Source organism: Lepisosteus oculatus, chromosome 1, assembly GCF_040954835.1.
Source record: "Lepisosteus oculatus isolate fLepOcu1 chromosome 1, fLepOcu1.hap2, whole genome shotgun sequence".
NCBI classification, from domain to species: domain Eukaryota; kingdom Metazoa; phylum Chordata; class Actinopteri; order Semionotiformes; family Lepisosteidae; genus Lepisosteus; species Lepisosteus oculatus.
Genome location: NC_090696.1, coordinates 40,120,953 through 40,137,249, shown reverse-complemented (window position 1 = coordinate 40,137,249; position 16,297 = coordinate 40,120,953). Strand labels below are relative to the sequence as shown.

Genomic DNA, 16,297 nt, shown 5'->3' with positions numbered 1-16,297 from the left:
GTCTCCACCTGAACTCCCTTGTGCAGTTGTGCAGATACCTTCTCATTTCAGATACACAGTTTTCATACACTAGGAAAAAGGGTCCTGCACTGATGGATCACTCTGAAGGGTTTTCATTCCCTGTATGGACTTCTCACCTCTGGTAAACCCATCTCTTCTAAATGAAATGGTTCACTAGGTCACTCCTGTAACATTGGTTCTCTGAAAGAAAAGAGTAGCCACTAAGCTCCTCAGGTTGCCTGGCAGGCCGAGTGGCTTCATTAGGAAAAGAAAAAGTCATGAGCCATGAAAACAGAATGGAGACAAAGACATGGCAAAATGCATAAGGCATAAAGTTCCATTGTATTAGTCAGAAGTAATGAATTGGACAAATTCTTCATTGCAGTAAGCTAATAAAATTATATTGAACGGTAAATGAATTGCATCATCTCCAGAGAATTTAAAACATAAAAAGAAAACAAAATAGGAAAAAATAAAAGTTAAAGTGTATATAGAATACAGTATATTGATTACAAAATGTCCATCAAATGTTCAGAAAACATTGTCTTATTATAGGCTGGTCTTAAATCTGCACAGTAGAATTTATAGTCAGTAATGTTGCAGAACCAAGTTTGCTTTAAAGGAATATACCGTCAGTATACAAGATATCAGGGGAAAAGAACATGCTTTATGAAGTCAGGACTAGCTACTTTTTTACGATTTGAACATTTTCTTTCTTAAATTGATGTCAAAGTATTCATCAAGGATCCCATTCAGAATGCCTGCTCCACCTGTTACAGCGAGTGCAAAGATCAGGGCCAGACTCAGGTAAAACCCAGGCAACCTGAAAAAAAGAAAATAATACATCATAGTAACTGACACCAAGCTGGTTACATCCACTGCATTGTGCTACGTGATTTAAGAATTGCTATGTAAATTCTGGAGAATTTTCTTTGACTCCTTTGAAGAGTGCCATGTGTTCTTGTTACCCAACCAGGTAATCAGAATACTATACTGGGGTATTATTTTTATTTTCTAGTCTAGAAGCAAGTGTGCCACCTACTGGTCCACCACCACTCCTAACAGCAGATAAAATGAGATTTTCACTTTCTTTTATGACTATACGGCATGTGCCACTGAATATTTCACATCAGTGCTTACAGTCTCAAACCAAGATCAAAATTCAAATCGTAGTGATGGAATTGCATCACTCATCACAGTCACATCAGTTTTAATGAACCAAGAGATCAGTGGTCTAGTGACACCTGTACTATTTCTTAATACCGCACTATGAAGTTAGAGATTCTATCATCTTCCTTTTAACAGATTCTGAGCCATAATTAAATATTAAGTAAAAATTTGAATTGCTGTCATGTTCAATTCTATATGCTCTACAACTAGAATGTGCAGAAAGTGCACAAACGAGCCATCTAGAACTAACAAGGTATTTATATTTCTTGAAAACAAAGATATTAGTACTTTTTAAAATAGTTTTTACCCAATTACCTAGTTCAAAACTGGTGCTTAATAAAGATCCTGTTCAAGTTTAAAACTTTAAGTTTTAAGTAGATTTTAGTGCAAGAAGAGGTAGTTGGTTTCATTCGTGGGGTCAGAAAATACTAGAAGGTATTTTCTGTTCCAGTCATCAGTGCATCATAGTGGAGAAGGAAGGAACACTTTCAGTGTCAACTGGCTTTTCCTATCTGTTGTATTTCTATGTGAAAATGGGTGAAAATAGCCATTTCTTTTAGGTTTTCACTTGCAAAGTGGACAATACAAATTCTTGAGCCTACACTAATTCACATAAAGCCAGACACAGGAGAAACTTTATATTCTTAGGAAATATCACATTTACATTCACTCTTACCTGTTTTTAACAGAGGTAGAATATCCATTAAAATACATTTGTCGAGCAAAGAGGTAAAATAGGCCAAGGACTGCAGCTAGCACTGAAAAGGAACAAGATTTAGATACAGTATGGTTAGACAGAATGCAATGCATCCACTGTTAACCTTGTTTCTTTAAACGTGTTAAAAAAATACCTACAGCTACTAATTAAACTGTTGGCTGACTACTCAGCCATTTTCCTGATGTTATTTTCTTAGAATATGTTCACTTTCTTATCAAAGTATAAATATTGACATGAGCTTGCTTTGACTGTTACTTTTAATGAGTGAGGTGTGGATAATGCATTCTCAAAAGTGCTCTTTGTGAACCTTTGCATTAAAATTACTTTCAAAAAAGAGCTAATCAACAATATTGCAATAGTGATGCTTTAGCTGCTGTACAAAAGTACACTGCTTTCTCTGTTTCAAAAGAGTGCATGTGATCAACCCCTGTTCCTTGGTGAGAACATTCTTTCCGAAAGGTATTTGGACAGATATACAGTAATGCCTGCTATTGACTGGTTATTAGGAAGTCCAGTACCACTATTAAACAATCCCCAACAACCAAACCCTGTAACACTACTCTTGTTAATACTTTAGCAGTATTAAAAAAATTGCACAACCCCACTTTTGCCTGTTTCTGTGTATTTGTAGGTCATGCCTTTACAAGCTAACTTCTTATTTTGAAAGCCATTAAGCACAGTATCTCTAACTATCTGGTCTCATAACCCTAAATCCATCCTTAAATGGTTAACATTGACAAGGCAATTCATCTCCTCTCACAGTTTAGCTGAGAACACTTTTATGTTATAGTTCCCCAAGCTTCCTAAGAGCTGTGGTTGCGGTGGAGTCTTTCTGGCCAAAACAAAATGCCAGCTGCTCCTTTAAATAAGGAATAATCTTTTCAAACAGATCTCTGGCAATGAACAGACAAATATCAGATGTTAGAGGACACTGCGCAACATAAGAGTGAGTGTTACTGGAGCTGTGTATGCTTCTGTTCTCCTGTTGACTGGGAGGTTTGTGATATAATTCTTCATTATTTGGTCCCTGCTACATTGTCATAGATCTGGCACTGGGACAGGGCTGGATGCTGCTGGTGTGTTACATTACTGGTTTTAAAATACTGTCAATTGTACAGCAAACACTGTACAATCCCAAGATGTAGCTCCATAATATGACAAGGATAGTGCTGGTGTTTCCTGGGTGGGTGGGTCTCTGGCTCAATACCATCCTATTTAACGTTAGTTTCAGATCAGACTTAAAGCTTCACAGTTGGTTGAAAGGTTACTGGGGTTTCAAAACATTAGTGTTAGTGTGTTAATGATCTGCATCCAAGCCTTGGTACTTAAATAGTAGGTCTTGTTTATTTTAATCCTTTTCAATCCCACGCTGGCAACAGCATTTGCCTTTATGCTGAAGTATACTGAGTGATGCATTCACAGAATAAACACATGCTCTTGTCAAACAGAAGTGATCTTTACAAATCACTTGAAGAAAACTGCAGACTAAAATGCACTGTACAGTGATACTGTAATGATCTCCAGCACACACATGTAGAGTGTTTCTTGGTCTATTTCATGAGTCTGTGAGAAATCAGCTAAGAGCTGATCTGCTTTGGTGAGAACTTGAAGTTTTCTTCTGTCTGGCAGGCATCTGACAAGAGGTACTTTCTAACATTGGCTGGTAATATTAAGTCCCAGTAACCCACTATCAGGTACAACAATTAAATAAACTCCCCCAACAACCAAAGACATGTTAACAATAGTTAAATTAAGGATTGTCTCTAAATGTGAATTAATTAAGTTGATTTTTTTAGCTCAAGTGTGTCCACCTGTCAGAATTTTGTCCTTCTTTTGTTGGAGGTCTAAGTTTAATTTAAATTGTATACATATTTAAACCTTCTCATAAGAAAAGGTTGTACACTATCAGGTACAACAATTAAATAAACTCCCCCAACAACCAAAGACATGTTAACAATAGTTAAATTAAGGATTGTCTCTAAATGTGAATTAATTAAATTGATTTTTTCAGCTCAAGTGTGTCCACCTGTCAGAATTTTGTCCTTCTTTTGTTGAAGGTGTTAGTTTAATTTGAATTGTATACATATTTAAACCTTCTCATAAGAAAGGGGATAAAATAGTCTTTACTTTTAACTTTTAACTTGGTTTGTTTAGAAATATCCAAGGTAGAGTTATCTACAAAGGTTTGATTTGTTATAAATTTTGAATAATTATAGTGTTGCCATGTTGCCAGCACAATTCCAGTGAAGATTCTGAATCACTTGATTATCCTAAAATATAGTAAATCTTCACAGAATGAATGTTACCATCATACAAGTATTTCAAGCCTTATCTGTCAAGAAAGTTCTATTTATAAAAATTCTGATTTTGTCAGTGCAGTGTGATTGTTTTTTAGAGTTTAATCCAGACAAAGAATAGGTAAAGTTAAATTTCTTTATAGATTCCATCCCCAAATACTAGTAAAGACTGAAAAATAAAGGAAGTCTTCTTGACAATTATATTTAGATATCACTCAGTTAACATGGAATGATGATGTGTTTAATTATGGAATTATACACAATGCTGGAATGTTCTTATTTTTTTACCCAGTCCTTCTTCAATAAATATTCTTACACTAATATATATCATAAAAGTATATTGTTCTGCACTACTCAATTTATATCTAATAAATTGCTACAAGCCTGGGCTATGTCAACAACTGACTAAAATAGTGGAGGTTTAAGTTCAGCTTTCATTTGAAGCAAATACTGTACGTATAGTGAGGTAACAAAGTAATATTTTTCTCTGTTCCAAATAGCGCATCATTAAACAAGCAAGAGGTTTTTTTTTTTCAGCCTGGATGACACCATATACTGTATAGAAAATAATTATTCCAAAATTATAAAGCAACAGTTGCCTACTTAGAACCCAAAAGTGTCCACTTCAGTGGTCAGAGTACATAGACCTGTTCTGTTTGTCTGACCTGCCAAATCACCCCACCCCAAGAATGATCCAATTCATTATTATTAAAATGTTTGGCCATTATTTGGTATTTGTGCCCATTGTGACTGTCTCAAAGTAACAAGATCAGAGATAGATGAACAAGTGGTCTAAAGACTGCCCATTGTTTTCATGTAAAGAATGAGTTACTGTGAGTAACTGTGAGTTACACATTGTGATTCCTGCTATCACATGGAAAAGATACAAATATCTGGAGACCTGAGTCATGGATATGTAGGCTTAAAATTTCAAATTAAACTTAAGTTTAAAAAATATTTTCTTTTCAATGAAATATACATCTTGATCATATATGCAAAATTATAAAATTAACTTGCTTGTTACTGTTCTACTAAAAAAATATCAAATTAGTTTTTCCATACCTTCATTAAAAAAGTGGCTGGACATCCAGAGCATCACTAAAAATATTGGATAAAACTCCACACAGTTCTGACTGAGGAATACATGAAACAGTATGTTAGACATATACATTGACAATTTATACATTGCAGGAAACTTCTGGCAATTGCCATTCCGTTATATTTGAAAGTCATATGTCTCTTTCTATAGGTTCAGAACCAATATTCCCTTAAAACATTTTTTATGACTAACACAGACATATAGACATATGTTGAATTAAATTATTTATTCTAGATTATCTTGTCTTATTTCCTCTAATTTAATTTAACAGGAAAGAAGATCAGTTTGATTAAGTACATTCAGTACTTTTGCCTTATATTCATGTTGTTATGTAAAATATATATTTCAATAGTCCTACTTAACTCTTTTCACTGTATCATTATTGACATTTTTATGTTTATTTTCTTAGAAGTACTGATACACTAGTGCTGCTAAGTACAGGTATGTGGGCATCTTTAGAATCACAAAAAAGTGTTTCTTCTATGGTATTTGTTAATTAAGTATTGAAAGTTGTCTAAAAAAATGTTTTGTCTCCTACTCTTCAAGCTCTTTGTTAAATAGCTGCAATATGGTACAGCCCATGTACAAATTCTTGTACAGTACAATGACTGTCACAAATGACCAGTGGCCACATGATGACTCTACTGCTCCTCTTTCATTGAGTGGACAACAACGGAGGGATGCACTTCTCCCCTAAACAGAGCTAATCCTTAGGTATGGGGCTGATGTGTGAAATGACACGTGGTTGAAAGGTGAGCAGAATGGAAGAGTTGGGCAACACTTTCTCGGTCTCTTCCATGGGTAGTGACGGCAAGTCAAGATATGTAAAGAAAACTGTAACAACAGTAACTGTGAATTCTACATTTACAAGAAAAAAGTAAAAGTGGGAATGTGTCCCAGCTCCTCTTAAAATTCAATGTAATAAAAAAAAAACATCTAACTGATTAATGAGTTGGAGCATGCATCTATGCTCTTTCTGTAACTACTGCAAATGCTGGATTCCAATTTGCCTCTGTTCTCAAAAGTTTTTACAAACAAGAAAGGATTACTTCTTTCACAAAATACAGAAAATAAAATAGGTTAGTGAAAATGTATTTAAAAAGCTGAAACTGAATCTGAAAAGGTAAAAAGATGTAGAATCATACTTTATGGTTTGTTTTTTAGCTTAATGGAGTCCCTTTATCTGGCATTTTCATATTCACTTTACAGTGATGAGGATCAAATAACCACATTCACATCGTAGAATTGGACCCAGCTTGCATAACAAAGAGATGTTTATATCTAATCCAACAATTAAAAATTAAGCAAATGGGGGCTGCACTTTAACATCTGTGCTGACTACTAATTTCTGTAATTAAGGGCACAAGTGTGAAAGAGCATTGTTTTATTTCTTCGTGTAATGAATCATACCACCTTAATTCATGTATATGTGCTGCCATCTTCATCTACCACGCATATGCTCCTGACTGTGATAAATGAAGCCCAATCATTCATTCTCAAGGATGACATGCCATAAGTATATAGTTTAGTGTGAGGAGGAGCTTTATTCTGGCTTTATGGGGTAGCTTCTCTCATTCCCAGGGCCACTAATGATGTTATCTCCTTGAGGTCTATCTCAGTGAAAAAAAAAAGATTTAATGTACACAGACTTAATCAACCACTTTGAATCCTCACAAAGCCTGACTGGAGTGTTTTAAATACCTCGTTCCACATTTTAATCACTGTAATAAATGATCTGTCATCTACATATACAGTAGATGGGCCTTGCTAGACTAATTTGCAGCCAATCTCTTCCTATATCCCGAGTCTGAACTAGACAGCGCTCCATCTTTCGATTAGCTGAGCTCTGCCTCTATTGTCTGCTTTTTTCTCTTATTATGCAGATCAGTTGCCTATCCTCTGGTGGTTAACACTTTATTGGGGCCACTTGGGGTTAATGGTGGTCTCATTTCATTTCTATTTTCAGCCTGCTTTGTTTATTCTCCACTATAATGTTTCACACTCGCACTCCTAAAAATGAGGAGTTTATTTTCAATCTCAACTCTTGGGTGCTACAGTAAGTTGTCCGTTTTCATATCTTTTTCTGCTCATCTACATTTGTTTGCGGGTTGTTTTCTACTACTGGTGCCAATGAAAATACAATCATGTTTTTAGAAACATTCAAAGATTTTTCCATTTTCTGATCCATCACTGATTTCTTTCATTTCAAACTCTTGGCCTTTTCACTGTAACAATAAATACATGTTATTTGTTCAGATTCTGAATTGTATTGTGGTCCTTTATGAGAAATAATCTTCGTGACTTTGAAAATACTTGAGTAGTCTTCTGGATGTTGTATTTGAATACCTCCCCTGTAGAGAGGGGTCTTGGCTGCCATAGTAATGTCTCTAAAGGCCCTGAAACACTAATAACTTGTTCATATTTTTCTGGATTAGGTCAATCCAAATTTTATAAACATCCAGGTAGACTTTATGAAGAAAATAGACGGGACACTTTAAATTATATCATAATCAAGACTTATACCATTGATCCTAGCCTAACTCCCAGTTTAATACTTAGATTCCGACCATCCTTCTGTTTAGAATATTATTCACTTTCAAATATATATATTTTTTATCCATAAGGTCAATGCTAATCATTGGTTAATGGTACTGAGTGATCATCTTCAATCCATGTTGGTGCACTTCCTACTTGCTGGGGGGAAATATCTTCCAGGGTGATAATACCCCCATCTACAGGGAACACACAGTCGCCCAGTGGCCTGGTGATCTTGATGCTGTTCAGGATGATGTCCATATGACTTGGCCTTCTCAGTAAACAGATCTGAACCCAATATTCTGAAATGATGTCTGAGACTGAGTCGTCCATCTCCATCACCCCTGTGTGAGATGCTTGACTTTATTGTAAAACTATGGTACGGCATCATTCCAGACACTGGTAGAGGTATACAGCCTGTACTGGCTACATGCAGTGGCCCAGTGTCCTGTTAAGTGACTCTATATTGCTGTTTCCATTTTTTTCTCCACTACCAGTAGGTCCTCTCCAATACCTAAAGTAGTATCCCCTGGAATGATAAATGCTATATGTAAGTATTTAATTATTAAGTTATAAACTTGTCTCATGGTGATAACGATTCTTGGCCACAGGGCCCTTCCACTTCCAAAAATATCCTCACATTTTGAAATCTGTGATTGGCATATAAAGTTTTGAAAAAATGTATTTGTGTAATTAAAGTACATCTTATAAAGTAATTAATGAACGTAAGTGAATACAAACATCTATCTTACTGCACAATTGCAAATTCTATATTTAATATTTGTCTTTTTTCAGCCACACCAGTTATGAGGATTTCTTTAAACAAAAAAACAGCATTGATTTTCACCCAGAAAACCAATGTAAGGAATAATGAATATACTGAATAGGACTCCTCCATTAATACTGAAATTATATGGTGAATGCATGACCATGATATCAATAAACAGGTATTCAGATCCCTTAATCCAAGATGATTAGCACTGTTCCTATTCTAATCAGGCTGGGGATTCAGAGGAAATTCCACTAGAGTCAGAATTAAACAAGGACCATTGTATTACATTTCTAACACTACATTAGGCTATGAAAATACAAATAGAAAAAGAAAGCCTAGAAACAGTTCCGTTGTACTTTCAAATTGGTTAGAAGACCCTTGTTGACTTTCTGTGTTCAACTTAAAACCACTTATGTGAATGCGATGCAATATTCAATTAATTCCCATTCACCTAGTTGCTAAGCTGCATTTCCGTTTTAGCATCGTACCATATGTCAATCGATTCCCGTGTGCAAATATTTTTCCTTCTTTTGCAAATTAAATTTGACATTACAATTCTTTCCATCTATCACTTATAAACATACCAATGAGGTGTGAAGCTGAAATTTGCATTCAAGAATAAGGCTGTGTTGATAAATCCAGCAAAGACACAGACTAGTGTAGGAGGAGTAGAGGAACACTGATAAAGCAGTAGTGAAAATGTGGTCTTGCGTGGCTTTGCTCAGTCTATAATGAATAACTGTGACAAGCACACACTGGTTCAGCCTTAGCACACCGGATAAGGAATTTACTGCACTCCTGCCAGACTGGCAGGTACTCAGTACTTAGGTAGTTGTACTTAAGAGAAACCCATTATCGCTAAACATGCTTACTATTGTAGGTTACTATTGTAGGGACCCTCGTGATCACTGCTGGACAATGAAAAACAAAATTCTTTACAGCCCTAAATATTCCTCATCTTCGCTCTGATACGGACCATGATGGACGATATAAATAATCACGCCAGCAGGAGATCATTGGTTTGAAGAGTGAGCCCTGTATTTCACTCACGCTATTCGACAAATGCCAAATCTTATTGATCAGTGGATAATAATGCATACCTCCTCAACACAGGTTTCGACTAGTATTTTGAGTTTTCATTTTTTTAATGACGCAAGAGGATTAATTTCTTAATCTTATAAGTTTTATTTCTTGGTATAGTTTCTGGTGTTCTCTACAGCTGTTTTTTGTTTTTTTCATCCCTAATGAAGGTCTGACAACTTACATATCATTGTCCAATGGCACAGCTTAGATCATGTATTGTGTTATTTAACAGACGCTGGTTTGATTCAAAATTGTATTTTTCATTTTATGTAGGTACCCTTAATACTTACAGTACATTCATATTCTTGTATCAAGTTTTTGGAAAAATCCAAGTGTACAACCCTGTGATTTACATATAATATTCAGACATTTCTTATGTTTAGAAACTAAACCTAAATTATTGCACCTATACAAAAAATTGCAATAGTGAACTTCTACTATGAAGTTAGTTCTACAGTTGTAAAAGATGCAATACAATTGATTTTCTGATTAAATTTAGTGATGTTGTTTTTCTTATTTCTTGTTTCTTATTTTCCTGACCAGGTCTAGTGCAAGTGATCACATTACTCCTATCCTGGAGTCCTTAAACTGCTTTCCTATCAGGTTTCATGTCGACTTTAAAATTCTCATGCTCACCTATAAGGCTCTGCATGGCTTAGCAACCTCAGTGCATGTCTGAGTGTCCACCTCGCAGCCTTCATTCATCAAATTCTGGTCTCCTATCTGTCCCCCTAGCCCGTCTACACTCTGTGGGTGACAGGGCCTTCTCCTGCTCTTCCCCAGAGCTCTGGAACTCTATCCCCAAGGAGATCAGAGAGTCACTATCCCTAAACTCCTTCAAATCCAGACTCAAAACCTTCTTTAGAAGAGCTTTTTCTTAACTGGGTCTCTGTGCCCCTTTGCTCCAACTGTATCCCACACCCCCTTCTTCTACCTCCTCTCATTTGGATATTGTGTATTTTTCATGTTTTTCTCTTTTGTTTTGTTGCTGAACTGTAAAGCGCTTTGAGAAGCCACTTTTAAAGGCGCAATATAAAACTATTTTTTTTACTATTATTTATAGAAAAACAACTTATGAAGAGTGCACACCATTTTTTTCCGATACTGTGGAAAACTCATTGTGCTGCAGCTAGAGAAAAAAAAACAACTATTTGATTTTTGCAGCGTGGTGCAATGTTCAGACTTACTGTGCCCGAAAGACTCTCTCAAACTCGGGGTGTCCAGTGATGGCTGGTGGCATGATATTGTGCTTCATTCTAGACTTTCCCACTCTCCTGGCCAGGTAACCTGGATGAGTCAATGAGTTAATAAATGTCAAAACCTGGGCAGCATTGTGTAAAATAGTTAAGTGTAACTGGTTGTCAGTTCCAGCCTTTCAATGCGGAAATTCCAGTCAAGTTTTGTGTCACTGGGGTGGCAAAAGGGTGTGATGGCTACATCTTAGAAAGTCACAGGTTTGAATCCAGCTGGGAAAAGCTGGGAAGCTTTTCTGTGAGACGTTTCCATGTTTTTCCTGTTGTCATGCAGGTTTTCTTTCTGTGCTGCTCTGTCTTCCCGCTAACATGCAGGCAAGGAAACTTCATTGTGACCACATCTGAGTGCCAGGCACCCTACATCATGTTTCAGATTCGGCAGAGTGTGCTGTTTTGATAGTTAAATGAAATGAACTCCATCTAATTTAATCATTTAAACTGATCTCATTGATGAGTTAAAAAGCCAGAACCGATCACTCCTGAGGTAGGAGGTTGGCTGCCCGTTGGATGAAATGATAGATAATGTGGTGATCATGAACATTATCTTTGTTTTTGCATTTGTGGTTTACAGTAACTTATGATAGAAAAACACAGACATTTGAATACAATTATCAGCAAACATTGAAATAATGTCCAAACTGACAATCAGAAATCCAGCTGATGCTCTTTTCTTAGAAGCTAAACATCATCTTGTTTCTCTAAAATATTGCTTTAAATGTATATATTCCTTGGAATTGGGTAGATACTTGGTTAATTAGAAGAGAGACTGTATAGATCTATTAATTACAAAATAACACCTAGTGATCCCAGTGGGGATTTGCATCCTGAGGTAAAAGCACGAGGGGAATTCAAAATGTTTTGCAACTCATGTTTATAGAAACATTCATTTCACATCTTTGTTTCTCAGCATTAAGCGCTGTTTATCTCAACATAACATTAGTCCTTCAAGGTAGCAATTCCCTGATAGTAGAACCCCCCCCCCAGGTGGACAACTTCAAGGAATCATCGTCATGGAGCCACGCAGTGCTGACTTCTGATGATACTACAAATAACTGTCATTTGGGTCTAAGTCTGGGATGTTGAGTGGATAATGATTCATGTGCTTAAATTCACACTGGCAATTGACAGTTTCTGAAATGGCATGTTGTCATGCTGCAGTAGACCACCATTTGTTGAACATGGCTTTAAGCAACCAGGCAAGCACACATCAGCATAATACAGAGCTCTGACTGTAGTTTTATTTGACATGTATACAACTAGCAGCAGCGCATTTTAAATTCCAAATGGAGATCGCTGAGACTGTGGTACACACCTTCAAACCTTACAGGTAGGTGTTTCCACTGAAATAAGTCTTGCTGTTAGAGTCCACCTGAACCTAAGGTGTCATATGTCAAATCATGAATAACCAAAAGAAACGCACTGTATCATTGCTAACAAGCTCCATGAGCTCTCTGCTGGACTCAGACAGTTTACAGGATGATCTATCTGGTAGAACAGTCTCACTTGCCATGATGTTCGCTCATGTGATGCACAAAATAATCAGTAAAAGCTTTAATGAATAGTGAATGAAAAAACACATTAAAATCTAGTGATGTGAAAAATGTTTTTTACAGGACATGCCAAGATTTTGAAAAAAAAAAGTTTTTTTAAATGTGAGACACACAAAATGGGATACAATGGCCTAAAACAAGTCCGTGTAGCACTCCATGATTTAACCCAACCCATATAACTCTCCTTAGTCTCAGTTGGCGTTCAGATTCAAACTTAACATAATATTTTTCTACCTTATGAAATGCTTTCTGGAACTCAAAATGTATTACATTTCTACATACTGTATGCTACTGCTTGTTTTTTTTTGCAGTTTCATTAACAGAAACCTACCCTGTCTAAGCTGGATCTGAATTTTCTCTTATACAATAATATACCGAGTCACAAAGAACACAATTTAGTATCCAACAGGACGTCTTGCATTTTTTATGCCTTTCAGTACCATCTAATTTACCTGGTTTAACTGTAACTGTAACTTGATATCAATAAGATTTAAGACTGACTGGTCGAAAGTACCATTATTAGATTTCAGCTTTCCTTTCATAGATTGGTACAATATTTCCTACTGTACTTCCCATTTCCTACTAATGGGCAGTGTCTGTCCAATCTGCCAGATCATCTGAGGTAATAGCACAGCTCCTTCATTTATTAAAGTACTATCGGAAATCTAGTGGTTAGTACTAAGAATTCCCAGTCCATGTCTCTGCAATGTCACGATCATTTAAAAAACAAGCAGGGTCCTTCCTCAGCAAGTAGCATGTATAGCCCTCTTCGGAGAATGCCTGTACAAAACATTCAAAATATTTTACAAATTCCCTTTTCATCCTCTAAACTCCTGACCTAACACACATCAGTAAAGTATTACAGTACTTGGAAAAAAGCTCAGTGAATATTTACTGTACCTGCAATTCAATATCCTTTTCTCTCGTTCCTGTTTTTTCAATATTATTTTCCTCATTCTCTTCTTCCATCAGCTTTCCTGATGTTACTTTTGACAATGTTTGCAGCTCTTTATATCCCTTAAATTTCTATGAATAATTTATCTTTCACGGTCTCTGTAATGAGATGTAATTTTTCATACTTCTCTAGACTGACCAATTAAACCACCAGGGCCATATTTTCCAAGACTTAAATTTATCTGAGGAAAAATGTTTTGTCCCTCTAGAATTACATTTTTATCCTTCCTCTATGGATTATATACCCAGCATATCTAGATTCACTATGTTTTCTCCATAGTACATAAAAATGTATACTTTAACTATAGATGGTTATCTGCAGAGAGTTTAAAAATACCTACAAACATACCATGTTGCAATAGTAAATCCTGAAGGGTCTCAGTTCCTGCATTCTGTCTTTATTGTATGGAAACACTAGATCAATATAAGCACCACCTCTTGTTGGTGACTTGACAGTCATTAATGATCTTCTACTACTGCAACTTCAGCTTCTGAGCTCCCAAAAGGATAAAGCCTATCTGCATGGAATAAGCTGAGGTCTGCCATTTATACTAAGTAGAGAGCAATGGCACTCCTCATTTTAAGAAAACAAAAACATGCTTATGTCTCTCCTTTTCAGATCAAGGAGCAATACCCTTAAATGAAAACTGCTGTACTGTAGTTCTTAAAGGAATGTTAGTTGAAGTTCTCAAACTGAAAGTGACTTGAAATTAGGCTGTATCCTGATTCCCAGCACAGCAGAAATTAAAAGCACTTCCGATTATAAAAACTGAAAACACATTTTCAGGAGTTGTTTTGACTTTAATTTTTTTTTAATTACATTTTTTTTTAATAACTAATACTACTTCTAAATTTTGAACCACATTCATGTTACAATTTTAATTAATCTGTGATGATGAATCACCCCAACATCAGACAACCTTTCTAAAGGCACAACGGTTGTACTTACTAAGCTCTCCGAGACAAGAAATTTCCAATTAGCTTCTTTTAATTAAGATTAATTCACTCAATTAAAAAGGCGTCAAAAACACTTGACGGAGAGTGAAACACTTTCTAACTGTTTCAAACCATACAATGTTTATTCAGTTTGGCAAGAAAATAAGTGAAAGACAGATAAAGGCTGAACAAAGCAGTTTTATTAGGTCCTCCCAAACTCTCCTCTTAACAGCAAGTGCAGAACTAACAGAAGCTCATTATAATGTCTTACTTTTGTAAACAAAAATTATACAGAAAATAGAGTCTAATGTAAATGAGCCTTTATAAGTGACTCACATCGTGATGGTAACTTAATTAATAACATCTTAAACCTAGGGAGCAAACATTACCCCTATAAATGTGTTTGCAGTCTGCCCTTTTCATTGGAATTACATGAGAAAGAAACATAATAATATGTATTTGCATTTAAACGGGCGTTTTTCATCCTAAAGTACTTCTCATGCAGAAAGAGGAGACCATTTATCTACAATTTTAGTTCATGTTCTACCTGAGAGACGCGAATCAGCCGTTCTGTGACGGCAGCCCCACTGCCCAGCATATCAGGTGGAGAAGAGAGAAACTGTCCCCAGCCAACACACTGAGACACTGGTCTGGAAATTCTAGTCCAGTTAAGAGTGACACCCACTGGTCCACCAACAGAATAGACAGCCGGAGCCTGCTATACAGTAGTACAGTATGTCTGTAGCCTGCTACAAATAATCTTCTTTTTCTTCCAGTCATTAACGTCATCCATTTTAATGGAAGCAAACTGTTCGTCAGTCACGACTCCACTGATATTTTAGAACCTTACACCTTTGTGGACAAAAAACATTATGTTGCAACCTCGCGAGCAAATAAATCGTTATCTTCAAAAATACTAGAGATTTCTATTATTATTATTATTATTATTATTATTATTATTATTATTATTATTATTATTATTATTTCAACCTTATACTATAGTTTAAACTATATACCGTAAACAACCAGTTTTGCGTAAATGTGTCTGGTAGACGTTACTAGTATTAATTTAGTTCCCATACTAGCTCGTAACATGTAATTAATCGTCTTATCTAATGCGGACCCTGGTAGAGGGCAGAAATTCTTGTGCTTACCCTGATGCAAAGCAGAAAGCAAAGTAACAGCAGCCAGGAGTGCGTGGTCTGCAGCCATGACTTTAACCTGTAAAACCACATGAACTACTGTGGCGGAAGGTCTTATAAAGTAAGGTTTCGCAACGTTCGGTTGTCACGGGTCGAGTTGTAGAACAGGTTCTTGTATGCTTTACATTTCCTGAAATGATTATTGAGAAACCCCCCAAAACAGTGGTAGAGGTATTATGGCAACAAAAAGAACCCCTCAAAAGCTTACGATGATTTATCTAGTCACCTATAAACCTTTCCTCTTCCTTTTTAAGAAAACCTTTTTCTTTTCGGGGACATTTTGGAACCGCTTTGGTGATATAAATCTGTCGCCCTCTTGCGGACATTTTAAAACAGTATAATTCATGACAGAAATCGTGTCCTCGCAAGACTGGTGTAAATCAGACTAGGTACTTCATTGCACACTAGTAATAATAATAATAATAATAATAATAATAATAATAATAATAATAATAATAATAATAATAATTGCTTATACTTATATAGCGCTTTTCTGGACACTCCACTCAAAGCGCTTTACAGGTAATGGGGACTCCCCTCCACCACCACCAATGTGCAGCATCCACCTGGATGATGCGACGGCAGCCATAGTGCGCCAGAACGCTCACCACATATCACATATCAGTGGGGAGGAGAGCAGAGTAATGTAGCCAATTCATAGAGGGGGATTATTAGGAGGCCATGATTGGTAAGGGCCAACGGGAAATGTGTCTAATGGGACTTTTTGC

General features: G+C 36.1%; 1 protein-coding gene across 1 annotated transcript; it reads right to left on the bottom strand.

The window, feature by feature from the left end:
* Positions 1-323: 323 nt before the first annotated feature.
* On the bottom strand, positions 324-15,630 carry mgst2 (microsomal glutathione S-transferase 2). The gene is made up of 5 exons (XM_006629693.3): positions 15,522-15,630; positions 10,862-10,961; positions 5,248-5,318; positions 1,847-1,928; positions 324-823 (listed from the first exon to the last, which is right to left on the bottom strand). The coding sequence occupies exons 1-5, from the start codon at positions 15,577-15,579 to the stop codon at positions 694-696; spliced, it is 441 nt and encodes a 146-aa protein (XP_006629756.1). The 5' UTR covers positions 15,580-15,630; the 3' UTR covers positions 324-693.
* Between the last annotated feature and the right edge of the window lie 667 nt (positions 15,631-16,297).